The following is a 27,500-nucleotide window of genomic DNA, read 5'->3' on the forward strand; positions in this document are numbered from 1 at the left end:
AAGCTGATTCCTAATTACTTTAACTAAATTGACATAAACCAGGCTAAAACTGAAATAAAAGTTTCTACAGTCTTTTGCACCAATTTAACAATATCCATTTAGAATCACACTTTAAATTAAAATAGTGCAACTCTATATGTAGACAAGCCTGACGTTAAATGACCAACAAAGGGTTATATTATCTGTTATACTCCCCTCCTCTTCTATAGGCACTGTGATTTCTCCATCTAGTTTTTGTTACATGCAAAGATAAAAATCATCATCATGTTTATCACCGATAACTCAGGGTTTGGAGTTTTAACAGCTACTGCTTGAGCTAAAGGACAGGCAGAGTTGCATCAGTTTAATTTAAGGTGTATTTTTAAACTAATTTAGTTAAGCCAGTGCAGAAGGCTTTGTGGACACTCTTATTTTGGCTTAAACTAGGATTATTTCATGTTTAGGCTAAAGAGAAATAAGCCACTCTCAAACTAAAATAAGAGTGTCCACACAGGGGCTTGCACTGGTTTAACCATACCAATTGAGCTAACCTGATTTAAGTAAACCACTGCAAATTTGTGCATATACATGGCCTAAGTCCCTTAGCTGGCAGCAGTCACAGTTGTATCCTCTGGGGATCAGGCTCAGATGGGGACTTGTAGCACTCACTGAACAGTGAGTTACATATGGGACAAAGACTTTCTTGTTATTACAGGTATGTACAGCCCCTTGCGCAATGGAACCCTGATTCTGCCCCCACAGCACACCTGTGATACAAAGAATAATACTAGAGCACAGAGGGAAATGGTTTGACACAAAATTGTATAATTTGGAATGTTTAGGTTTGTTTCTTCTTAGAAGCTGTCTGCAATCTAGCCACCTCTCAAATGGGAGGAACAGCTATTTAACAGCACAAAGAACCAATACACTTCAGCTAGGGCAATGAGCAAAGAAGAATACAAGGCCAAGTTCTCTGCTGGTGTAAACTGGAACAGCACCATTGATTTTAATGGAGATGTGCTAATTTATACCCACAGAGAAAATGGTCCACTGAGTCCAGTTGTAACAGCAGTGGGAATTAGGTAGGCAGATTTACTCCTCTACTTTTGTGAAAAGTGCATGGAATCTACAATGACCACAAAAAACTTGGTGTTACGCCTCTGCTGAAAGATAGACTTCTTGGGCGAATTAATAGGGTAACTTTTAAAGTAGAGCATGCAGAGAATTGCTGGTGAGATCACCCCACTCCCTCCCCCCGTGATGTTGCACTCCATATGTTTTATGGAAATATGCTTATGAGTGTGAATATGATGTAACTGGAATATGCTTTATGCAAAAGGTCTCTTGTAAGGTATCATAACAAAGGTTATAACCTACTGAATATATTCCTCCTATTTGTATGCATGTATCATTCTTGTATGTGAAGCTAGAAATATGAAGTATAACTCTGAGGTCCTATTGTAATTATGCAAAGTATGGGCCATTAATGGTGGTTTACCATCTTGATGGCTCCCATTGACTAGGACAGCCTTCCTGTATATGTGTGGGCCAACCCAGAAAGAATGGAGACTAGGTGTCTTACAGTGACATGTGACCATGTCAACTGATAATGAAATCCATCTTAAATCTGGTACTTTTCCATTTAGAAGGAGGGGTAGGGACCCAGAGAGACAAAAGATTCCCGCCTTGTGCCAAAGCTATAAAAGAGGATGGAGCAGGACAAAAGGGGCTGCCAGTCATAAGAAAACCCCTGCTTACCACCTGAGATGTCTGCTGGATCTAACAAAGATTGTACCAGGGGAAAGGATTGGGCCCAGACTAGGAAGGAGTCTAGTCTGTGAAAGAAGCTTATTGGAACATCTCTGAGGGTGAGATATTACGTGCAATCAGTTTCTTAATGTATTAGGCTTAGACTTCGGTGTTTTTGCTTTATTTTGCTTGGTGACTTACTTTGTTCTGTCTGTTATTACTTGAAATGACTTAAATCCTACTTTTTATACTTAATAAAATCACTTTTGTTATTAATAAACCCAGAGTAAGTAATTAATACCTGGGGGAGCAAACAGCTGTGCATATCTCTCTATCAGTGTTATAGAAGGTGGACAATTTATGAATTTATCCTGTATAAGCTTTATACAGAGTAAAATGGATTTATTTGGGGTTTGGATCCCATTGAGAACTGGGTGCCTGGGTGCTGGAGACAGGTAACCTGCTGAGCTGTTTTCAGTTAAGTCTGCAGCTTTGGGGGCAAGGACCAGACTCTGGGTCTGTGTTGCAGCAGGCTAGCATGTCTGGCTCAACAAGACGGGGTTCTGGAAGTCCCAAGCTGGCAGGGAAAATGGGCTCAGAGGTAATTTCAGCACATCAGGTGACAGTCCCAGGGGATCTCCGTGACAGAACACGTCACACACACACACACCCCACACACACTTGGGGAATTTGGGGGAAACCAGGCTTACAGAGAAAATCCCTACATCAGCCTTCATCTTTAAAAGAAACAGGAACCAGAAGTCAAAAATAGGGAGAAAATTACAAGTATTATGTTACATTATCTATTATTAATTAGTAATAATACTGTGTATGTTCCATCTGAGGCTCTCAAAGCACTTCAAAGGCATCACTTAACTTTTACAACTGTGCATGAGATAGAGAAGTTCCCTATCTGCATAGGGAATTTGAGGCACTGAGAATTAAAGCAATTTTCCCAGCAAGACAGTGGCCAAGGTGGGAACAGAACTAAGTTCTTTTGACTCCTGGGTCTTGTGTTTTAATAGCGGAGACAGTGTGGTTTAGTAGGCAGGACATTGGACTGGGCGTCAAGACATCAGGGGTAATTTTCAGAAACACCTAAGTGGCATAGGAGCCTAAGTCCCATTGACTTCCAATGGGTATGTCTACATTGTAATTAGACACCCGTGGCTGGCCCGTGCCAGTTGCCTTGGCCTCGTGGAGCTTGGGCTAAGGGGCTGTCTGCGATGCAGACATTCGTGCTGGGACCCTCCCCCCTCGCAGGGTCCTAGAGCCTGAGTGCCAGCCAGAACCCAAATGGCCACACCACAATTAAACAGCCCTTTAGCTCGAGCCTGGGGAGTCCCAGTCTGCCGGCATGGCTCAGCTACATGTTTTTAATTGCAGTGTAGACGTAAGCTCCCAAGTGTCTAAGTCAACTTGCGAAAATGGTAATTATGCTAAGTCATTTAAATGTTTCTGAAGAGGTTTTACCCTTGGTTTATATTCCCAGCTTTGTCACTGATGTGACGTTGGGCAAGTCTCTTCACCACACACCTCTGGTTTGAGGGAAATACCCTTCCTTTAGCTTGTCTGGGCTGTATGGTCTTCAGGGACTGTCTCTTACTATGTGTTTGTACAGTGCCTACCACCGGGGTGCTAATAAATAATAATCATCAATAAGTCACTCACTCGCCAAGGCTTCCTCGGTTTTGTTTGTAAAAAATCAAAAAATGGTCTTTGCAGTAGAAGAAGCTTAAAAGCAGAGTTAAACTCAGTACCAAAGCAGCAGCAGCAGGAGAGATCTGAGAAGTAAGAAGACAGAAATGCCTCGCCTGTCTCAGAGAGATCTTTGCTAAATCATAGGGCTGCCTCGGCTCTCACTCCCTCAGGTCGAATAACTCCTGCTGGCATAATTAAGAAGAATGTGTCAAGTTAAGCACCTCCCCGGCCAGAGTTCTTCTCATACCCTATAGATCAGTTTCTTCCCCTTGTATGTGAATGATCAATGAAGCTGCTAGCAGCGTTAGGCGGGACCTAGAACCAAGACAACCCTCTTCAGCTAGCAAATAAAAATAAATAAATAGACCCCTGACCAGTGGGGAAGGGAAGGAGAAAAGGACTGCAGGAAACCAGGCATCTCACCATTAATGTAGGAAGATATGGGGGAACTGTTCCATGTAAAAAGCAGCACATCGTGAATTGCTCTTAGCAAGTATGTGTCTCTATTAGGGGTGGGAGTTTGTCTCTGCCTGTGCGTCGGGAAGAAACAGACTATTATAAAACAGCAAGGGGGGGGGAGTGAACAAAGGAGATTGGCAGCACAGCTGTTTGGGGGGGGGGGGCGGGGAATGCTTCCTGTTTCTTTAAAGCTCATCTGTGGGGTTGCAAGGCTGGAAAGTCTCTTGGCTGTGCGAGGCAGTCAGCTTGTCACAGGCGGCGCGCTGACTGATCTCACTCACAGGGGCTTCTGTGTAAACTGAGGCTAAACAAACACAGATGGAGCGCAGCGTGCACTCCCCAGAAATGCGGCCAATGCGGCAGGGACTTCAGCTGACATTCTGACTGCTCCAGGGGCGAGCCCACCGCCGCCCTGCCTGTGCCGAGCCGCGTGGTAGCCCAGCTGCGGCCGCGGAGCAGGAGGGGGAGGGAGGGTGTATGTCTGCAGGGGGGGAGCCAGCGACCTGCGAGAGAGAGAGGCAGGCGCTCACTGACAGGCTCCCAACATGAGAAACATGCAGCTCCTGGACGAGGAGCCGTGGCAAAGCCTGTGCGTGAAGGAGCTCGGCGGCCTCAAGAAGCTGAAGCGGAAGCACAAAGAGCCGCCCGCGAACGGCTACAAAAGTTTCAAAGTGGCGCTGAAAGTCAGCGAGCGCGCGGCCGGCGGGAGGCAGCTGGAGAGACCCGCGAGCCTGGTGCCCGAGAGCGGGGCGGCGGGCAGCTCCCAGGGGGCAGCGGCCCCGCCGCTCCTGGGCGGCAGAGAGGCGGGCAGCGCCGCCGGGGCGCTGGACATGCGGAAAGGCGCTTTCCCGGCGGCAGGACTCGCCTCCCAGCCCCCGCGCAAAGAGCCCTGCTTGCCCCCGGCCGCTTTGAACGGGCTCCAGCCGTGCCCGGGGGAGCAGAGCCTCCCGTCCAGGCTCGTCTTGTGTCCGCCGCCGCCGCAGCGCCCTTTGGAAAGTGCCTACGCCTCGGTCGCACATGGAGCTTACAACAGCACGCCCGAGTCCGCCGCATCGCCTAGGAAACGGCTGGGGGAACCGGCAGGCGTCTCCTCGGAGATCAAAGCCATCCAGCAGACCCGGCGGCTGCTGGCGAACGCCCGGGAGAGGACCCGCGTGCATACCATCAGCGCAGCCTTCGAGGCGCTGCGAAAACAGGTACTCGCACCCCCCCTCCCCTCTGCTCATCAATCACCCCGGGCATGCAAGCTCCTGCCTGGCCCATCTCCGCTGCGTGTCTGCCCCCCTTCCCCCAAAGAAGTTTGACTTCAAAGGAGAAGAAAGTGAACCCCCTCCCCCCGTGCTGTTTCGGCCTCTTCCCTGATTTTGCTGGGTGCAGTGGGGGCTTTCGGGGTGCGCCTCTCCGCTTGTCTTTTTAAAGACATTTCCTTGCCCCTGAAATGCTAATACATCCGCCTCGGATTGCGGGAGATACCCTGAGCCCTGCTGCTGGGGCATTCCACGCAGTGGGGGCGCTTTCAGTGACCTTTGTCACACTTAACGTCACCCAAAAGGTCACTAAACTTTTTGTGCGCAAGAGTTTTTGTTTTAATTCCTAATGAGATTAGGAGGGGAGGGGAGTCGAGGAGGTAGTTTGATAGAATATAGGGTATTAATGCTGCACAGGATGGGTGTGATAAAGCGAATTACTGGACAGTTTAAAACTTTGGATCTAACACTGCGTTTTTTCAGCACCAAAAACTGCTCATGGATGCAGCATTCCTCTCATCAAAAGAGTTCACGTGGGTTTCATGCTGGGGATAAACGATATCTTCCTAAATCAAGCCCATTGTCCCATTGATTACACCTCATCTTACTCATATCATTTTCCCAGAGATATTTTACTTTTTCTGTGTGTTGAACAAGCTCTGAAACTCAACTTTATTTGGGGTCGCCTGCGTTCGCTCCGTGAGTTATTATTACAATACAAATACAGCCTGATTTAGTGGAGCGAAGGATAAGGGCAGAGTGCAAGAGCCATTAATAGTGCTCACCAGGCTGGTCAGTGGTTATCAAAACTTTTTTTTAAATGTTAGAGCAGCAAAGGAGAGAGAGAGAGATTGAAAATTGACTCTTAAAAACCTCCCCCCAAAATCACACTGGCTTTTTATACGGGCAGCTTATTCATATCAGGCAGGGGGTGGGAGAGAGAGCTGTAGCAAACTGTTTGCCAAAGTTGTGAGCTACAATGAAGCCTAAATCCCACCTCATGACACAATAGCTCACCTCACTCTTGCTAAAATAACAGGAGTACTTGTGGCACCTTAGAGACTAACCTCACTCTTGCTGTTTACCTGGAAGAGTTGGGCTGGGAATTTTCAAAGAGACACAAGGGAGTAAAGGAAATCAACTCCCATTGACTTTTGAGTTGGCTGTCTAAACCCCTTAGGCCTCTTTGACATCCTCAGCCTAGTTCATCATTCTACATGATCCATCTTCAAGGTACCCTTTAAGCCAATGTGAAGAACAAGCTTTCTTTTAAAAAAGCATATAAAATCCTCATCATCCTGCCGGAATGGGAAATATAAACTTTTTCCAAGCGCAGAAGAGAACATCTGAAATGTTAAATAATGCTCAGGACAATGTCGCTACGACATGGTCACCTTCCGAACATGGTGTTGAGTGAAGCAGCTCAGTGAGAAGGAAGCACCTCTATCCGCCCGTCTGGTGCCGCTAGGCCCATTCAGCAAGGTTCACGTGTGCCTAACTCTAAGCCCTTGAATAGGTCCACATGCTTATGTATCTTGCAAAAGTGAAGCCTTTCATGTTAGTTAGTTAGTTGTAGGGTTTTCTATGGTGTTCATCACCACAGTATCTGAGCACCTCCCAGTACATAAGAACAGCCACACAGGGTCAGACCAAAGATCCATCTAGCCCAGTATCCTGTCTTCCAACAGTGGCCAATGCCAGGTGTCCCAGAGGGAATGAACAGAATAGGGAATCATCAAGTGATCCATCTCCTGTCGCCCATTCCCAGCGTCTGACAAACAGAGGCTAGGGACATAATCCCTGCCCATCCTGGCTAATAGCCATTGATGGACCTATCCTCCATGAACTTATCTTCTTCTTTTTGGAAACCTGCTATCATAGAATCATAGAATATCAGGGTTGGAAGGGACCTCAGGAGGTATCTAGTCCAACCCCCCTGCTCAAAGCAGGACCAATCCCCAGACAGATTTTTGCCCCAGATCCCTAAATGGCCCCCTCAAGGATTGAACTCACAACCCTGGGTTTAGCAGGCCAATGCTCAAACCACTGAGCTATCCCTCCCCCCGCTATAATCTTGGCCTTCACAACATCCTCTGGCAGAGTTCCACAGTCAATGAATTTATTCTCGCAGCACCCTTGGTAGGTTGGGATGTGTCTACAGAGACACTAAGGTAGTTTAGTGCCTGTAGAGATCAGGGCTATAACAGTTAGAACATCATTTGGTCCTGTCTGCACCAGCAAGAAAGACCCAAGAGGGTTATAACATGACCTCCAGACCTTGCAAAATGTGCTGAGTAGACAGGTCCTGTGAAAGAGAGGAGAGCGAGCCGGGACTGGAGCCTGCAATGAGTGCTGAGCTGTTCTCAAAACCAGTCCCAGGAGTGCAATGAAACGGGAGGTTCTGACCTATCACATTTTGTGAGCCCCAAAATAGCGCTTTTCAGTGCTTAGTCTTCCCCTTAGTTGACTAATTAAATTGTTTTCCACTGTAGTGGCCTGCCTGGTGAAAGCAGAGAGCCATTAAACAACAGTTCCCCATGCTTGGCCAGCTTTTGTTCCTTTGCCTTCTCTGTAAATGCCAGTAAGAGCATTCCAAGGATATGAAGGATACAGCAGGCAGGGTCACATAAGGTTCCCTGTCATAGCAGGGGTCTGATCCTGCAAGGTGCTGAACATTCACATTACGGAGAAGGTCCTTTTAGCTTGGTCCTGCAGCCCTTGCTTACATGAACAGGCCCATTGGTGTTAGTGAGACTTGCAGGGTTTCTGAATCAGACCCTTTGGGCTCCATCTTGCAGCCTTTACTCATGTGAACTGTTGGATTGGGTCACCTGAGAGAGGGCTTCAGGATCAGGCCTGTTTTTTCTGTACATGGTTACTTTGTGCTCTCCCTTTAAGGAATATCTTGTGAAGTTTCTAGCTTTGCTGCCTGAAAAGCTTCTGAAGGATGATTTTGATTTTAAGGGTGGGTGGCTGCCTATCCCAGAGTGATTGGTTAATTTCCCCCCGCATTATTATCCACTTTTGTGAACACACAGGGACCATTGCTAATCCCATTGAAGCAAACAGAAGTTTTGCCATTGATCTCCATGGAACAAGATTAGGCTCATCATGGGGCAGTTTTTCAGTGTAAAGTCACTCATTTGTCCCTACGTTAAGATATTATTATTATTATTATTAATAATTATATTGTGGAGGCAGCAGAAAGCTTCAATTAAGAATGTGGCCCCACTGTGCTAGGCCCTGTGCATACACATAGTAAGAGGGAGTCTTGCAAAACTAAGCCTTTTGTAAGTTTAAAACTAGACACTTGATATATTTTTGTTTTCAAAAACTGCTGCCCCATTATGGCTGTTCAGTGACCGGTGTGCAATGCATATGTCTGTGTCAGTCCAGTTCTCAATGGACAGACATCCAGGTAACAACAACAACAACAACAAAACACAATGGAAAGTGGCACTAATTTCCCAACTCATTGGCAGTCTCCATCTTTGCCGACCTTAAGCACAAACCGAGCGAGCAGCACACTGAGGCCCGACTCTTCTGGGAACTGGGCATTTCATGCAAAGTTCTTAAACTCCTGAGTTTGGCCCTATTTCCTTAAATTATTTCAGCCCTGGATTCAGCTGAGAGTGCAAGGAACAAGTGAGCATGGAGAGCAGCCTGAGCTCTCCGCTCACCCCCAAGTCAGTGCTGAAGCACTCTGAACAGGCTGGTGCCTGGGCTGTGGAGAGACAATTTAGCGGTAATTCCCCAGACGAGGTTTGTTTTCCCTTAAGAAAAGCACTGGCAGGTTTTCTTGGCAATTCAATGCGGGGAAGGGATAGGTCAATGGATCATCGTTTAGTGATGTTTTGATTTGTTTTTCGTTAACTGCCAACAACGTGCTTGGCACTACATGTGACAAGGGGGAAGATCCAACAGATGAGCAACCATCCTGCCCATGTGCAGAGCACTGGCTTCCAACTTGCATCACCCGTATCAAATCTGATGGCGAAAGAGCAAGGCCTTCCGGGAGTCATTCAGATAGACCTGGGAAATTATAGCAGATACTTCTTCTGTAGCATGCTGAATTCAGTGGAGCTGACAGCAGCTGAGGATAGGCCCACACTGTCTATCTGAACAAATCTGACAGAGTTTAGTAACCCCCTTCCCACTCCTACGCCCTTGAACTCAGCTTTCAAGCTGTGGTGATCGGTTTTGTACTGAATATAGGACAGAGCAAGTTTAATGTGCTTCCATTGTGGCATGATATAGGCATCCATAGGTAAGGAACTGCCTGACATTTCTTGCATTCCTGGGCAAAGAGCTCAGATAGGGATTATACAGAGATTCATTTGTAGAGATTAAACTGGCAGATCTCAACTAAGTGAAGCCTTAATGCCTGCCCCCGGCATGCTGGACAGGAGGTAATCCCCATACTCTGCCCACTAGGAGAAGGTTACACACAGACCTCAGTTTATTTGTTAAGTTATTCCTCCATTCCTTCCTTGTCATCACGCAGCGATCTCTTAAGCAGCTGGGATTCTTTCCCTGAAGCATTGAAACCGATACCTTGCCATAGGCTGGGCGGCAAGTGGCGCAGAAGAGAGTCGCCATTGCTGATTCTGTTTCCCAGCCCTACGCTCCTTCTTTGGGAAGGGAACAGGAGCTCTGAAATCAAAGCAGAGGTGTCATGTTGTACACCAGCAACTGGGAGATGAGGGCTGGAAAGCAAGTGCAACAGAGCTATACGTTCAGATTGTGCTTGTGGCGAAATGGATTTAAATAGACTTTGCTCACCAGAGTTTCAGTCCATTCGACTATGAAGTAATCGTTTGGGGCTACAGGGCCTGATCCCGCAGCCCTATCTCATATAAGACACTGCACCAGCCTCAGCTAAAGTGCTCACGTAAGCAGAGGCTTCAGGATTGGGCCCATAGCTACTCAGCCGCATGGGGCCCAATTCAGTGAAATGAGAAGAAAAATGCTGCTTCTCTGCAATATGTTCTCTCTTTCCATCCTGTTCCTGAATCCTCCTTCCCAGCCCACCCTAAGTCAAGCAACTGGCATGCAGCATGCTGGGCAGCGGCATACGTACACTATACAGCTGTGCACATATGGCACACATGTTTCAGCTGTATTTGCTAGCTATCCAGATGGCAGTAAGGCTGTTTTTCTGCGTGGTGGGGAGAAGAATCAACCACAGTTGTTTTGCAGAAGGAGAGAGTAATCCAGGCATGTTGTTAAGTACTTAGCTATCCCCACTCTGCTCCCCTGTTCAGACTTCTCCTCCGAGATGGGAGTTAGAAGGGCAGTTGTATATTCTGGAAAGCAACTCCACTTTTTAAAACGAGAGCAGCAGTTGGTTATTGCTGCACTACACTGGGTCCCTTCTGTTTGTATCTGTGCCACCAGTAGCAGGAATTTCTCTCTCTCTGCATTTCTAATGCATCCATCACTATAGTATCTTGGCACCAGACTGCCTAGCCACTCTGTAGTATCTAGCTGCTAAGACGACAATGCTGTCAGAGCATTACTGGAGTGGTACACAAGCGAATAGCAGTTTCTTTCCCTAGAGATTTCCACAAGTGACTTCTTGGTACTGGCTACTGGAAAAGTTATTCCCTGATATCTGTGGCTCTTTCCTCAGAGCAACATCTTCCCACTAATACAAAAGACTATTGGGATCGACAGGGTAGTTCCTGCTCCATGCTGGGATAATGAGAAAAGGGCCTCACTATCTGCATGCACTAAAACACTTTAAAATAGTGGAAACGCTTTTGCTCGTTTTTCTTGCTGCTGCTGCCTCGTCTCACAGATGGCAGAGAGGGGCTACAACCTGTAGACCAGGCGTGGCCAAACTGTGGCTCATGAGCCGCATGTGGCTCTTTTACAGTTAAAGTGTGGTTTACGGAGCCTCCCCAACCCCCCTCCCCATTCTTCGCCTACCAGACTGGGTGTGGGGGGTGGGGAGCTTGAGGTTTCTGTCCTGTGGTGGGACTCGGAGCTTCTGCCCTGCAGAGAGGGGGGTTTAAGGGCTTTAGACTCCCGTGGGGGTATCGGGCCAGAAGCCCCATGCCCCGGCAGGTGCTGCTCCAAGGGGCAGATTGTGCATGTCTTGCAGCTCTCAAACTCTGAAGATTATTGTATGCGGCTTGGAGGGTCAGTAAGTTTGGCCACTCCTGCTATAGACCCTCAAATATAGGGCCATGGCGTTTCCCCCATTAATGCACAGCTCACCATCCTGAAAAACGTTCGGCTTCCATTGCCTGTCCTAGTGATGTCAGCGTGGCCATTTTCTATTCTATTCTATTCCGGTTCTTATACCGCGCCCATCACCATGGTATCTGAGCATGTGACATGACAAGGCTCTGTTTCCATAGACTCTCTTGCACCCCCTATCATTCCTGGTGGCCACTGTCTTTCAGGAGCCCAGATGCTATAGAGGGAGAAGACATGCTTCCAGTGCTTTGTTAATGAGAACAAAGTTCCATCTCACCTCATTCTGAGTTCACTTATGCTGGCGAAATTCCAATGGCTTCAGTGAAGGTACATTATTGTAAACCTCGAGTAAGAGAGAGATCAGAACAGGCCAAACCATGTTCAAATGAGGCAGAATGATGGTATCAAAATGAATGAAACACCCATGCCAGCATGTTTTCAAACACGCCACTATTTGGGCTAGGATCTGGAGACACTGTGAAAGCTAGCTCAGTAACCAGCAACAATGCAGCAGTGTCTCCGTTTTCAGTTTACAAATTCAGTTTTGCAGCAAGAGGTGCCTATGCCAGAATAAGTGGCAGAGTCTTCCACCATGTCATTCATTTGCATCCCACTGGTGCTGAATTCTGGAACAGCCAGTTTAAGAGCTGAGAAAACTCAAATGGCTGCAAGATTTCCACTGATAGGAGGGGAAGCCCGCATCTCTCTGTCTGATCTGGAGAGCTGCCCACATTGGCACATATGCAGCTTTTTGATGTTCGCCTCTCAAACTCCTCCTCAAAAATATGGTCCATGGAGCCCCAGTGAGTTGGAGTCGCTATGCTGGGAGCAGATGTTTCCACAGATTCATTCCTCCCCTTCAGCTAGGTCAGCATTTTTCTAAACCTTTCCACCACCACATTTGTACTCTTTTCTTTCTCTTCAGCAGTTGATAGGCCCACTCTCCAGGCTGATGGGTGTCCCAGGGATGTTTTACTCACGGTTTTCACAGCTTTTTGTGCTACTGGGAGCTGAATTTGCCGCCCTTTCGCATTCCTTCACTGCTGTCTGCTGGTGTCCATGTCCCTCCCTTGGCTGCTATTCACTGGTAGTTGAATGAGTGTAAAAGAGATCCCACTTCCACAGGACTTAACTCTTCAGCCCACTGATGGTCACTTACAGTGTGTGTCACCAGGAGCAGATTGAGGCCCTGATCCGGCTGTCATTGAAAAGCCTCCCATTGACTTTACTACAGGTTGGAGCCGGCCCGACAGGGTTTGTTCTGGCTCCAATGCTGTCAGCAGAGAGACTCCCACTGACTTCAGTAAGAGCTGAATGTGCCCCCAAGGGAGGATCCCTGCCTTCAAGGTGCATCCCCCAACAGAGCTCTACAGGTGTAGCATTTCCATTGTGCGTGGCAACGGAACTTCGCAACATTAATCTGGCCCGGTAGTGGTTTAAACCATTTCCGAGTTACACTATTATGATTTCCAGTGCCATGGGAGTACATGGTGCTTTAGAGCAAAGGGAGATGACAAGGCCCCTGCCATGAACAACACACAATCTAAATTAGACAGATAACACAAAGCTGGGCAACAGAACAAGGGAGAAGAAAGTAAAGAAAACAGAGAAAACTCCCAACACACCTCTCCAAACTAAGGAAAAATGTTACACAAAGAACATAGCCTTGTGCCTGTTGTTGCTTGATGTCTAATTGGCTTTGTCACCTGATACAAAATCCTGTGACTGACAATATGTATTGTCTCTTTCTGCTGTAGACACAGTCAGTTATCCTTCCCTCTCCCCTAGGGCTCAATCCAACTCCCACTGAAATCAGAGGAAAGACTCCTATTGACATCAATGGGTATTGGATCCAACCCCCAGTCCCTGCCTGACCCTAGTCTGCTCTCAGATTATCCTCTTCAGCAACTACGGTGGCAGTGAGGTGAGACAGTGCGCAAGCACCGAATCATCAATACTGTTATTGTCAGCACCTTCATTCACGTCCTGCGTGTGCTTTGTCCCTTGACCAATTTGTGTGTTGGCCACAGCTTGATTCATCAATAACGTTAGTGTTATCACCCAGTCCTATCTAATTCTGCCCCCGGCATAACTTGGAGAGCAGCGTTCATATGCAGAGGGAGGCACAGGGAAGCAGGACCCTGCTCCTCAGTGAGAGGGTAGGGTTTTCCCACGTGGCAGCCAGCACTGCCTGAGAAGCTGTTTTCCAGGAGGTGCTCTGTTGACAGACACCTGGGGACACTGGCCAGAGCAGCTCACAGAGAAGCAGAACAATAATCCAGGTTTGGCAAATGAGTCAGAAGGATCAGGGGGACCAAATTTGGCCCTGGTGTAAACAGGCGCCACTTCAGTGATGCTTAATCGCTTACTCCTGAGCTGAATTTGGCCCCCTGGGTCCAAGCTCAGGTGGCTCACTGGAGCTGCTCCTGGTGCCACAACGTCCACACCGCTATTTTTAGCTTGAGCTGAGCTAGAGTGAGTCTGTCTACCCTGGCTGGGTAGCACACTTGCAGCTGCAGTGTAGACACACCAGTAGGGCCCAGTCCCATACTTGAAATAAACGTCAGGGTTTTCTGCTACGTAGGAATAATCCTATGCACTATATAGCATTGCTTGCCATCTTGTACCTGTAAATCACCTGGACATGCATAAGACATGTCTAGCTATGGGAAAGCTCTTATAGGGCAGTGGGAGGGCTGCAGCACTCGAGATATCCTTGCTCACAGAATCACAATCCAGAAGGTACCACCAGCTCATCTAGAATATGTGAACCCCGTGCACATGCATTCTTCACCAGCCCTACACAGTACCTAGCACAATGGGACGCAGCTCCTTGCCAGGGGCTCCAAGGTACTGCCGTAATACAAACAAATCACGGTCTGGGATCCCAGGCGCACTTGGGGCAATCAGGGCAGATAATGGAACTGTAAAAAAAAATCCACATCCAGAGAATTATAACAAACAAAACAAAACAAAAAATCAGTGGCTTGTGCTCGTTCTTGTTTATTTACACATCCATTTCATGACACACACACACACTCACCCACCTGCATGTGCTATCGGACAAAACCAAACACGCTCATCCTCAGCCCTTTTCAAATAACATGTTCCTTTAAATAACAATTTGGGAACATGTGATGATATTTTGGACATGTTCTTAAACTTGTCAAGGTGGTGAGCTCTCTCTTTTGCTGTCCCAGGCATGATGCTGCCTTTCTCCAAGTCCTAGGGAAATTATGCAACAGCGAGAGGCAGTAGGGAAGTTTCTTCTAGGAGTAAATCCAGCGAACAGTTCTCCCCACCAGACCCAGCAATGGACATGGGTGGGAGCTTAAAAACAGTCCTCCTCACTCCCCTATCCTGCCAGTACCCCAGTGAGGTCGCTGAACCCTTGTGGAAACACTAACTCATCTCAGGTTGGAAGGAGTGATATAATAAAGCCAGTGCTATTAAGCACTAGACAGTCATGGGAACCTTCTGGAAATGTTTTTGGCATATTGCTCAACACAAACAATGAGACAGTTAAGTTACACTGCGTGTTCTAAAAGGACGCATCGAAAAGCCAGCCAACTACCTTCCCAGTGGGGCTCTAAAATATTTTAACTCCCAGCACAAAAATAAACCAAAGGAATTAAAAGCTAGGCAAATTCAGCAGCTTATTATGGCACATTGTAGAGGCAGTTTGCTGTCAGGAGGTCTTGCTTTATAGTGTAAGCATGTACGTTTTGCTGCCTAACGTTGCCTTATCAACTCTACAGATGGGGCCAAATTCTGCTGCCATTTACACTTATGTAAATCCAGAGCAAGTCCATGCAAGGCAGCGAAGTTAGTCCAAATTTACAGCAGTGCAACAGAGCAGGATCGGCTCTACCCAGGGCCTGGTTCTTCTCTCACTTACGCAGCGTTATAGTAGTGCAACTCCACTGATTTCGCTAGAGTTGCTGCTGATTTACACCAGTGAAAAGAGAGAGTGGAACGGGAGTCATAGGCCAGGTCTACACTACCGCGGTAGTTCGATGGCTGGCAATCGAACTTCCGGGTTCGATTTATCGCGTCTGGTCTGGACGCGATAAATCGATCCCGGAAGTGCTCGCCGTCGACTGCGGTACTCCAGCTCGGCGAGAGGAGTACCGCGGAGTCGACGGGGAGCCTGCCTGCCACGTGTGGACCGCGTCTGAACTAAGTTCGAACTAAGGTATGTCGACTTCAGCTACGTTATTCACGTAGCTGAAGTTGCGTACCTTAGTTCGAATTTGGGGGTTAGTGTAGACCAGGCCATAGTGTTTATATGTATGAGCTCATAATGTATTTGTACGAAAATGAACATGTTCTTTTGATAATGGAAGGGAAATATTGGACCAGATCCTCAGCTGATGTAAATTGGCATAACTCCATCCAAGTCAATGGAGCACCTCTAATTTACTCCAGCTGAGGATCTGGCCTGTGACTGTGACTATATCTATTGTCCTACTAATTGAGGGAGCTGTTAATGGATCCTGTACCCACTGCTTTCCCCACTTAGGGTAAGTCGATAGCGAAAGCTGTGTACAAGCTAGCCTACCCCAGCTAACTTGAGTCCAGTTAGGGTGGGTAACAATGCCAGTGAAGACAGTGCTGCACAGGTAGAACAAGCCCGTCCCAGACCCAGGGTACACACTCAGCTCGTTAGCCTGTGTTGTATTGTCTTCACAGCTATTGTTACCCTTGGTAGTTGGATTCAAGCTAGCTCAGGTAGGGTGGCCCGTGTGTAGCTTTAGCTGTGTAGACTTCCCCTTACTTTGCTCCACACCACTGTCAGTGGCCTCATGTCACAGCATCTTTCCCTCCAGTGATGGGGATGGGATGCATCTTCCAGACTTTATTTCTTTAATGGGATAGGACAGGATCGGACACAAGAGAGCACAGAGCTGGCTGAGGGCCTGGTCCTAATCCCGTGAAGCCAATGCCAAACTTCCCATTGGCTTCAAATGGAGCATCTTTGGGTTCCAAAAGCGTTGCCTCTGAATCATAGCTATCAGAGATGGAACAGACTTGTTACATCAGATCCCATCCATCCTCCTGCCAATGCAGAGTTATTTCCTACAGTGCATTTTCTACAGTGTGCTCTCTGCATTGCTTCCAGCCTGTGCCTGTCTGGGGAACAAGGAAACAATAATAGTACTTAGCCCTTGTGGACTCCAACAAACTTTACAAACATTAACTAGTTAATCCCAGGGCCCAAACTTCAGCTGCCATTGGGATACCAGCCCAGTGTCTTCTTAACATAGATAAATATAGGGTAGTGCCAATTTCCTTGCCTTTCTGGCAGACAACAGCATTTTTCATATTAGAGAAATCTTCCTTCCTAACTCCTCTATACGTAACATTGGAGGCTGTGCTACTAGCTGGGAAGCAGCGGGGGGAAGAGAGATTAAGGGAACATTCTAATTAAGTGTCTGTCATAGCCTGAAATTTAGAAATCCCCCTGCCCATGCATTTATGAGTAAACTCACCCATAGTGAATGGATAGTTCTCTGAAAACATCTGCTCAATGGACAGCAGCAGTCAAAAAACCTAACAGAATATTAGGAACCATTAAGAAAAGGATAGATAGACAGAAAATATCGTAAAGCCACTATATAAATCCATGATACACCCACACCTTGAATACTGCATGCAGTTGTGGTCACCCCATCTCAAAAAGGTATATTAGAATTGGGAAAGGTATAGAGAAGGGCAACAGAAATGATTAGGGGTATGGAACAGCTTCAGTATGAGGCGAGATTAAGAAGACTGGGACTGTTCATCTTAGAAAAGAGATGACTAAGGAGGGACATGCTAGAGGTCTATAAAACCATGAATGGTGTGGAGAAAGTGAATAGGGAAGTCTTATTTACCTCTTCACATAACACAAGAACCAGGGGTCACCCAATGAAATGAATAGGCAGTAGGTTTACAACAAACATAAGGAAGTACTTCTTCACACATTGCACAGTCAACCTGTGGAACTCCTTGCCAGGGGATGCCATGAAGGCTAAAAGTATAACTGGGTTAAAAAAAATTAGATAAGTTCATGAAGGATAGTTCCATCAATGGCTCTAGCCAACATGATCAGAGACAGAACCCCATGATCTGGGTGTTCCTAAGCCTCTGACTGCCAGAAGCTGGGACTGGACAATAGGGACAATAAACTGCCCTGTTCTGTTCATTCCCTCTGAAGCATCTGGCACTGGCCAGTGTCAGAAGACAGGATAATGGGCTAGATGGACCAGTGATCTGATCCAGTATGGCTGTTCTTATGTTCATCCTAAATCTTTGTATGTCCCCCATTCAAGCACTAACTAAACCTGATCCTGCTTAGCTTCTGAGATCTGATGAGCCAAGGGTGGTGTGGCTGCAAAAAAAGGTTTGCTCTCTTTAAAAGAGTAAATTAGAAGCTTGCTTCTGCTCTCACTCCTGCCTGTGTAAATCAATGTATCACTGACACCAATACTGGTGTTACACCAGTGTGAGAGCAGAATCAGGCCGTAAATCTCGAAATACTCTAATATAGAACCTGTTCTTGACACTTAAACCTGCTCTTGAAAGAGTCCTTCCCCACCACATGTGCATAGCCAGAGCTTGCAACACCTATGCCCGGCAGCCCACTTCTGGCTTTCTCTTACAGTTGGGCGAATACCAAAACCCCAATCTGAACTCCCCCTCTTTGGGGAATGTTTGGATCCAGACCAGATCTGAACTTTGTGTCTCAGATCTATTCATAATTAACGCACAAGCCTCTTTATAATTCCCCCATTAAATTTGAGTCAAGATGGGAAGTGCTCCTTGGAAACCTCTATTCTAACATTGTTACTAGAGAGAAAACCCATATCTGTCTGTGTTCCTGTACTGCATGCACCATCCTGCTCTCCGATCCTCTCTGAAAAGCTGAAATTCTCCGGGTGTGCACACTCTTGAATAAACCCTTCTCTCGGGGCTGCTCCAATTTATACCTTGTCACAGTGTATGGAAAAAAGTGTCTTCTAATCCCAGCTGGTGATTTTCTCTAGGATTTTAACACGGGGATCTTTCTTGAACTTTGTAACAAACATGGCTCACAAAATAATTTATTCTTTAAAAAAAAAAAAAAAACCTTAACAAAAGAGGGGGAGGGGAAGCAAAGGAGGGAAAAAATATTTTCCTCCAGTTTTTGTTTAGTAACTGGCGGACATGTGTGCATCAGGCTCAAGTATTTCATGGTCCGTTTTACTTCCACTTGATTTAACTTTCTTGCTCTAACTTTGAAATCGTTCCCACTTTTCACTGAAACCTTCCATTTTGCTCTCCATATTGCTTTGATCATCAGCTGTGACTTCTGTTTGATCTGAGATTTTCGTTGGCCCCATCATATCCTTCCAATGATAACAGATATTTTGTTTTTGTCGCTGCCATGGATTCTCCTTTAACAAGAAAAATGCCCAGCTTAAGTCCATTGTGGAGTTGTAGGCAAGGGGCTACTGGAAGTGAAGCACAGTGAGTAGCTGCAAGTGTCAACAAAGGATTGAGAGTAGGCAGGGAGCTCTTGAAAGCCAAGTAAACAGGCTGTTGGGAGAAATTGTGGGCTAGTGGAGAGAACACAAGACTAAGGGTACGTCTGTACTACCCGCCGGATTGGCGGGTAGTATTTGATGTATCGGGGATCGATTTATCACGTCTCGTCTAGACGTGATAAATCGATCCCCAAATCAACGCCTGTACTCCACCTCAGCAGGAGGAGTAAGCGGAGTCGACGGGGGAGCCACGGCGGTCGACTTGCCGCTGTGAGGACGGCCAGGTAAGTTGAACTAAGATACTTCGACTTCAGCTACACGAATAGCATAGCTGAAGTTGCGTATCTTAGTTCGAACCCCCCCGCTAGTGTAGCCCAGGCCTAAGTGCCAATAGAATTCTTGTGTTCCATTTGTAGCCAGGCCACTGATTTACTGGGGAGCATTATGGACGATGCTTAACATGACTCTTACATGAGAATGTTTTGAGTGCTCCTATAGAGTGATCCTGGCTTGCTTTTGGCATAAAGGAAGGAGACTGCTCCCCAGCACACCTATACAACAGAACACAGGAGGTGGTTCTATTACTTAGTAAACATTAGAGCGGGTCCCTGATTCATGTGCTGTGAGAATGCCACCAAGTGGAAGACGGGTTTTCCAAAGAGAGAGAGAGAGAAGAGCAGGTTCCCTACATCCCCAGTATTACCAATACTGTGCTATACATTTTAAAAAATTGAGGAAAATCCTGTGAAGATTGTTGGCTTGTTTCTGGAGAAGTGCAAGATACTCCTTGAGGTCTCATCATACAAACCCACATCCTACAAGCTGAGAGACTATGTGTTTGGCAAACATGTTGGACATGGAGGGCCAATGGAATCCCTCCATTAAAATCAATAGCATTACGCCAGGGATGAATTTGGTTCAGAGTATTGGTTGTACGCTCTGCATTATCTGCTCACGGACCTGGAGACAACCTGGGGGGAGAGACATGGATGAGAAGGGCAAAAGCACAAAGGAAACTTCCCCAATTGTCTAACACCCCCAGGATCAGGGTGAAAGGGACTCTGCTGGGCAGTCAGACGCTACAGAAGAGTTCAGGTATTCCGGTGATGGGTATAGTATAAAATCTTAGATTGACAGAAAGACAGCCAGCCTGGGTAACTAGTGTACAGGGATGGGTTTCAGATAAATAACTCAGGGCATGTCTACACTACAAACTTAAGTCAACCTATGTTAGGTCAACTTACAGCCACCGCAGTAATTACTGTGGTGGTTCATGTCCACACTGCCCTTCTTCTGTCGGTGGTGTACATCCTCACCAGGAGCGCTTCCACTGACTTAAGAGAGGCAGTGTGGGGGCTCTGTTCGCAGTTCCCCGCCGGGAGCCCAGCTGCCCCCCGCCCTGGCTCCCTGGTCCCTTACAGCCCTCCCACCTGCCCCGGGGTGACAGCCAATAGCTGATCTAAGTAATGCAGGATCTACACAGACGCTGCGTTGCCCGAACCACACCGACATAAGCGCTACGCCTCTCGTGGAGGTGGAGTTATGATGCTGGCGTAGTAGGGCACTTACATCGGCGGGAGCAAAGCTGTAGTGTGTGCACTGACATAATTAGGTTGACATAAGCTTCCTTACATCAACCTAACTCTGTTGTGTAGACCAGGCCTCAGAGTCCAATTTTCTGTATGCAGGAGAATCTCACTGATTTTCTCTGAGTGCAAGGCCCACTGGCAGTTCTGTAAATTGGTGAGTCCAGCAAAGCACAAGAATAATACCATTGACTTCAGCTGGGAGAGTTCTCTTTAAAATTGGACCTGAGTACAGTGGGGCTACTCATGTATTAAAGATAAGCATGTACTTAAGAGTTTTGCAAGACCATGATTTTAAATAAATCAAGGCTATTGTAATTTATTTATTTATACAAGTGCCAGTTACTTTTATTAATTTATTATTATTAGTTATTAGTTTTTATTATTCAAATATTTCATATTATACTAGAAAACATTCAGGAGTATGTTCTGTGAAAGTCTTAAGTTATTCGTAATATAAGACCTCACCACAGCCCTCTGCTGTTAAATCTTGGCTGAGAAATGGGGTGAGACTGCTGGGTCTTTCATCAGATTTATGGCGTGTGGATTACCTGAGCGAGAATTACTGTCTCAAAGTTCTACTCGGCAACGATGCTGTATTTTTGCATCTACATCTGCTGTAAGTGCTGATTGTTGTTGTCAAAGCTCAAGGGGCCAGATTCGGATACCCTCGCTCGCTCGCACTATAGTACGGTACTCTACGAGGAGTCCCACTTAGGTCAGTGTGGCTGCTTGTGGAGTAAGGTGCTACTAGGGCCGGCGCTTCCACTAGGCAACTCTAGGCAGTCGCCTAGGACGGCAGATTTGCGGGGGCGGCATTTTGCCGTCCTTGGCGGAAATTCGGCGGCGGGGGGTCCTTCCGCTCCGGGTCTTCGGCGGAAATTCGGCGGCGGGTCCTTCACTCGCTCCGGGACCCGCCTCCAAAGTGCCCCGAAGACGCAAAGCGGAAGGACCCCCGGTGCCGAATGCTCAGAGGGGGAGCGCTGCTGCCTAGGGCGGCAAAAACCCTGGCACCGCCCCTGGGTGCTACTCAGTGTGAGTGAGGGGATCAGAATCTGGCGCAAAGGTTGCAGTATCCAAATGAAACCAGCCAGGCAACTGAGCACAAAACCGAATTAGAGTAAACATTCCGGGCCATATCCTGCCATCAGATTTTAAGCAGAACTGCCCCTGCTGAAATCAAGACATCTCACACTGGTTTCATTCCCATGGAGATCAGCAGGGGAGTTCTCTTTAAAAAAAACTGATGGCACCATATGGCCTTTTATCAGTCAAACTCCTATTTATGTTAAACAACTGCTAAATAAATAACCTACAATTGTTTTGTCATGCCTTCGAGCACAGATATTTTATTTGTCTGGCCTAATTTTTTTTTTCCTGTTACCCTTTCTAGGTTCCCTGCTATTCTTATGGTCAAAAGTTGTCCAAACTGGCCATTTTGAGAATAGCCTGTAACTATATCCTTTCCCTGGCCAGACTAGCTGACATGGATTACAGCGCTGACCACAGTAACATGAGCTTCTCAGAATGCGTGGAGCAGTGCACTAGGACCTTGCAGGCAGAAGGAAGATCTAAAAAAAGGAAGGTATGTTTCAAGAGAACAAAATAACACAAATAATCCAAGGTGGTTTCCTTCTTTCTCCATCCTTTGAACATTTCCTTATTTTTATTCCTTATTCTTTCCCCATTTTTTGGTTTTCTTCACCTCCTCTTCCCCCCCCCCCCCCCAATCTGTGTGATCTTGTAACAACCACATTCCTCTCTAATCAAAAACTTTTCCATCCTTCCTATTCTCTGGGCCAAGCTCTTCCTCTCGCTACTTGCCCAACACACTTTAACATGACCACGATCCTATTAGCATTGTCTGGTGGCTGTTATTTGTTAAAACAAACCAGCCCTGGGTCGCCTTTTGTAGATCATAAAACACAATCACTCAGCTGTGTTTTCTGTTTTGTTTAATCGAACGCTTATCTCTAAAAAAAATCGTCTGACAACAAAATAAAAAAGAAGTAGCTAATGGAGACACTGTACATATAAACACATTAGCGAGATGTCTGACCTGAAGAACATATGGGTATCTTGGGGAAACAACACTAAATCTAATTACACATTGCATTCCTTCAGGTTACTTAACATTGAACCAATTAGGGGAAATCATCATCAAGCCGCGTTAAAGAGGAAACTGAGCATTCTGCCAGTTTTCCTCTAGGAAAGTGACATGGGTAAATTAAAAGAGTGATTGATGTCTTTGTTCAGAGTCTTACGACAAAAAGAGTTTTGTAAACTTGAATTGAACTTCCCTCCGCATTCTGTACCCAGTTGTCATGCAGGATAATAAATCAGCAGGACTTTAATGGATGAACGGACAGCTAAGCTGAGCAGTATTCACCTTCTTCGGTTGTAGTAAGATCTACCTCTGATTCAGAAAGGTTTCCTCATTTTTTCCCAACAAATACTTTTTTCAGAAACCCAATTTATAAATAAAACAGAATTGCACTCTCCTGGCCTCTTCCTTTAGCTGACATGATTAATATTTATGACTTTGCACACCTTTGTACTCTGTCCCATACAAGACATACACAAAAAGACAAAACCCATGCTCCAAGATGGTTACTATTTAAAATACCGACAGAAATCAGGCTGAGACACACTGAAAGGTCCAGAGGACAGAGTCGACTTAGACATTCCTTACATATATTGCTAACACTTTACGTCATTGTTTCTTAACCAATGGGGTGGGTTGCAAGGGATCACCTGGATGGTCTTATCCCACAGGTTAAGGGGAAAAAATGGCATAATTTCATGGTGAGAAGGAACCATGGCAGGGGCAGAAAGAGACCAATTCTCTACCTCTCTGTGCCTCCTGTTGTCACCCTGCCCTTGCTCCATCCCCTTCAGCCCCACAGGGCAGCAGTCCCATCCCTTACTCCCTCCTCTCCTGCATAGCGCTGAGTCTGTGGCAGAGGACAGGACAGTCAACTTCACAGCCTTTTCAAATAGTGCTGGTGGGGCGAGAGAAGAGAAGCACAGCCCAGAACCAGTGCCCCACTTGCCCCAAACTCAGCACCCCAGCAAGCTGCAAAGGATCAGGAGATGGTGGATGGCAGACCAGTTTTTTGGATGATGGATCTCCAATAGTTTGAGAACCAGTGTCCAAGATTATGGAAACTAAAAGAAGGGTTAAAGAAATAAAAGTTCCAGATTTCAAACTGCTCCAGATTCATGGGTGTTCTGAGCTGTGGTTTAGATTTGGACTGGTCTTTAATAAACAACTAAACATTTAAATCCTGACATTTATGCTGTTTATTCTCTCGGTTTCACTCGAACATAAAAGAAGATCTCTCCCATTTGCAGAAACTCTCACCAGACAGCAGCACATTCCCCCCTCACATACAACCACTAGTCAGCAACAATAATCACGTCACAAAACAAAATCTTCCTAACCCTCAAATTCCCAAAGAAACGCAAGCCCAGCCCTCCCCAAATGCCTGCTCAGAAATAGAAGGGGGGGCTTTGTCTCCTACACATTGATACCAGACTGATCAGTTTCTATTTCAGAGTCTCACAAACACAATGTTTACGTTTAGAGGTCCCAGCTGGGAAGGGGAACATTTCAGGAAACATCCTCAGGTTTATCCAAGGCCAGAACTAGGCCCGTAGTCTCTATCCAGCAAAGCAGATTAGTCCAGCTGAATCAACAAGTGTCAAGTTATCCTGGTCAGTATTTCCTAATATGCTGGCAAGAAGGCGCTCAGTCAAGGCGAAGGACAAAACTAAGAGGCATTGATTGGACACACTAACCAGTCAATAATTCCAGCAACCAGTCAGAGCGCTGAGACCAAACCAGCACTTCTATTGGTTAGCAGAATTTGGAAGCTCCCCCTGGTGCCAATGAAAGTACACCCAAGGACAGTTTTGTCACCGTCAGGGCCAAATCTGACACCTTTTGAAACTAATGGGAAGACTCCTTTTGACATCAAAGGGTGCTGGATTGGGACCTTTAAATTACAAGAATGTGATCTTTAGCCTTTAAAAATGGAGTGAGGTGAAGCTATTTAAATGTAGGAAAAACCCACTTCTTTATACCTAAAATCAGAATCCGCTTAATTTCCTCTGCCTTCCCTCTAGCCCCATAATCCATAGCGGTGTAAATATCAGATATGAAAACACTGAAATCATTATTAAATTAAAAGGCTGGGATATTTGTTCATAAAAGAACTGAGCTCTGGACTTCAGGTGGTGTAAAAAGATCTCTCTTCTGCGGGGGGTCTTCCTTAAACTGTTGGATGAGGATACAGTGTCTTGGACTGAAACCACTGCTCTCTTGTTAATTTTGAAGTCGGCACGTTTTCCAAGATCTTGGTGTGTTTTTAATCAGTTTTCAAAAGTTGCAGTTCACTGGGTAGTTCTGCTGAATTATCGACTTTGGGTTGTTTGTTCCTTGCTCTTTAAAGTTATAACGAGCCAAGTAAAGACAGTCAAGTCCCCAAGCCATGTCCTTCACTTCACTCCATCCCCCAGTACCGTTATCTACTGTCATCTTTATTTTATTGTGGTTTGTCTCCTTCTCTCGTGTCACTCTCAATTCTCAAGCAGGTTACAGAATGTGCTATGGCACAGTGAGCTTTTCACACACAAAGTAGCTGATTGGGGTTTGTTTTGACAGGCAACGGCTCCAGATGTTGAATTTGCTGATGATATGTAGCCTTTTGCTTTGTTTTTGATGTTGAATTATCTGCTATTCTGGACATTAGACTATTGCTCAGACTTTGCTGTTGCAATAGGAAAAACAATGGATTTTTTTCTTTTCACTCCATTGTCTTAATTAGAAGAGTTGGATTTATCCTTTGAAACCTTTTATGCTAGAAATGCTCCTCTTAACGAGTCTAAAACACAAGGTGATCTGGCAATTTATGCTGCTGTTCTAGCTGAGACTTGACTAAGGGTGTTTGGCGATCCTATTTAAAAGGAACCAAGGGTAAAATGAAAGACTTCAAATGCCTCTTTGTAAAATAAATGGCCATGGGCTATGGGGAGCAAAGGGGGAGAGAGGATTCTTATGAACGTCTTCATTTTTTAAAACTGCCTTTCAGTCTGTTATGTAAATCATTTGAGCCACCTCCTGCTCTTGAAGGCACATGCACGAATCCCAGTGAATGGGAGACCTGGATGCTCATCCATGGGCAGAATTCGGCACAGAATTCCGTATCTTACAGAGATGGGGTAATAAGCTCCTTTGAAACAGACACAGTGGGATAGGGAATATCCTGTAGTCATAGGCAGAACTCTCCGTTGACATTATTGTGAGCGTTGTGGACGTAAAAGCTGCGGAGGGCGGGTCAGAGAAGAGAATACGTATTATATTTTTCTCTATTGTGTGGCATTCCACACACCTACAGAACACAATCCAAAGCCCTCTGAAGTCAATGGAAAGATTCCCCTGATTGCAGTGCGCTTTGGAGCAGGCCCTGATAGAGTGCTAACCACACTGTGTAGAAGAGTGGCACACAATACAAACAAGCTTCATTCATTACACAGTCATGACCTACCACTAACACAAATGATCCTTTTTATTGTTCTTTTCCCTCCTCCCCCACTCATCCCTACAAACAGGCAGTGCCTGGGACATAAAGTCTGAGTAAATGGCTTTGCACAAGGGACTTCATGGGGGTCGTATCCTCATCTCAGGCCACAGAGCACTAACCTAGCTGCTGTTCTAGCTCATGACCTGTACTGTGGCTGCTGACTCTGCAAGAGGATTTCACCAGGGGATCTACCAAGTTGTGGATACACCAGCCATGCTGCTGCCTTCTCTCCAGACTTCACTCCAAACCCCCTTTCATCCCCAACCCCTGAGCACAGCTCCATGGCGCACACAGCGGCGGTGGCATTCCCCTTGGCCAGCCTCTCCAGGGCCTGTTGTGGGGCACAGGAACAGGGTACCTCACTAAGTATCCCACACAAATAAGTCACCACACAATTCTGGGTGGGCTTCCCCTCGCATACAGGAGAGTGGCAGCTCCACCACCACCACCCGCTCAAACTTGTGAACGATAGCCGAGCTTGTTTCGTTATCTTTCTGAATATAATGTTAACTGTTAACCCAATGCAGTGGGTAAGTTTGCTTTTCTGTGCGGCTGCAGCTGTTTAGCTTGCAAGGTTCTTTTTTCTTTCCCTCCCCCTCTTCTTTGTTTTTGATTAGTTGTTCTGTTAGTCAGTAACATTGTTGAGTACATGGAAGCTAAGCTGGAGCAGGGAGGGTCCCCCCCCCCCCGCCTCTCTCTCCTGGCAGTCGCAGACTCCAGATGTTCAGAGTGCTAGTTGGGAAGTCCTGCTGGCGCCACTTAGGGCAGAGGGCAGGGGAAAGGCACGCGAGCTGGAACCCAAAGCACTCAGTCACTGCAGGATTTGGCACATTCCCCAGCTTTCTGCTGGCACATTCCCCAGCTCTCTCCTGGCCATCTGTTCCAAAAAAACACTTTCAGAACCTCATCATCACTCAGGATACAACACTGAGAGCAGCTGTTATAGAGGCAGAAGGAAAAACCATGCAAAAGGTCTCTTTGTGAGAGAGGAAACTGGGTTATGAATAACAGCAGAACAGTTGGAGCTCAATAAAAAAGTTTTCTGCTGGAATTTAGCTTCATATTTTTAATTCCCTATATATGTTTATATGTGTGTACACACACCATTAAAAATTAGAAACTAAATATATATATATAATTACAATTGTATCTATGTATATGTGGAATTAAAAATAAAATGTATCTATATTATACTATAATCATGTTAAAATTATATAAGGCAAGAAAATTAATTAATGATAGATAGATAGACAGACATACATAGTGATTTTCTTGCCATGCTCTAATGCCACTTAATTTTTCCTTTGCAGAATCCAGCTCTAATACAGGCAATTCTGTTCCAATTTTTAGGCAGCATTTTCTGCAGCCTCCCTACCCCCACTCCTGGGACGAACGAGTGGTGATTTTCTAACATAAAAGGAATAGGTAGCGCAAGGCACCAGTCGTATGGCGCTGAAACATTTTGCTTAGAGATGAATTGTT

At 46.2% G+C, this 27,500-nt stretch overlaps 1 protein-coding gene across 1 annotated transcript; it reads left to right on the forward strand.

Annotated features, from left to right (window-relative positions):
* Positions 1-4,433: 4,433 nt before the first annotated feature.
* On the forward strand, positions 4,434-27,421 carry ATOH8 (atonal bHLH transcription factor 8). The gene is made up of 3 exons (XM_065405787.1): positions 4,434-5,084; positions 21,827-22,018; positions 27,329-27,421. Exons 1-3 carry the CDS (start codon positions 4,434-4,436, stop codon positions 27,419-27,421), a joined length of 936 nt encoding a protein of 311 aa, XP_065261859.1.
* Positions 27,422-27,500: the final 79 nt, after the last annotated feature.

Source organism: Emys orbicularis, chromosome 5 (genome assembly GCF_028017835.1).
Source record: "Emys orbicularis isolate rEmyOrb1 chromosome 5, rEmyOrb1.hap1, whole genome shotgun sequence".
Classification (NCBI taxonomy): domain Eukaryota; kingdom Metazoa; phylum Chordata; order Testudines; family Emydidae; genus Emys; species Emys orbicularis.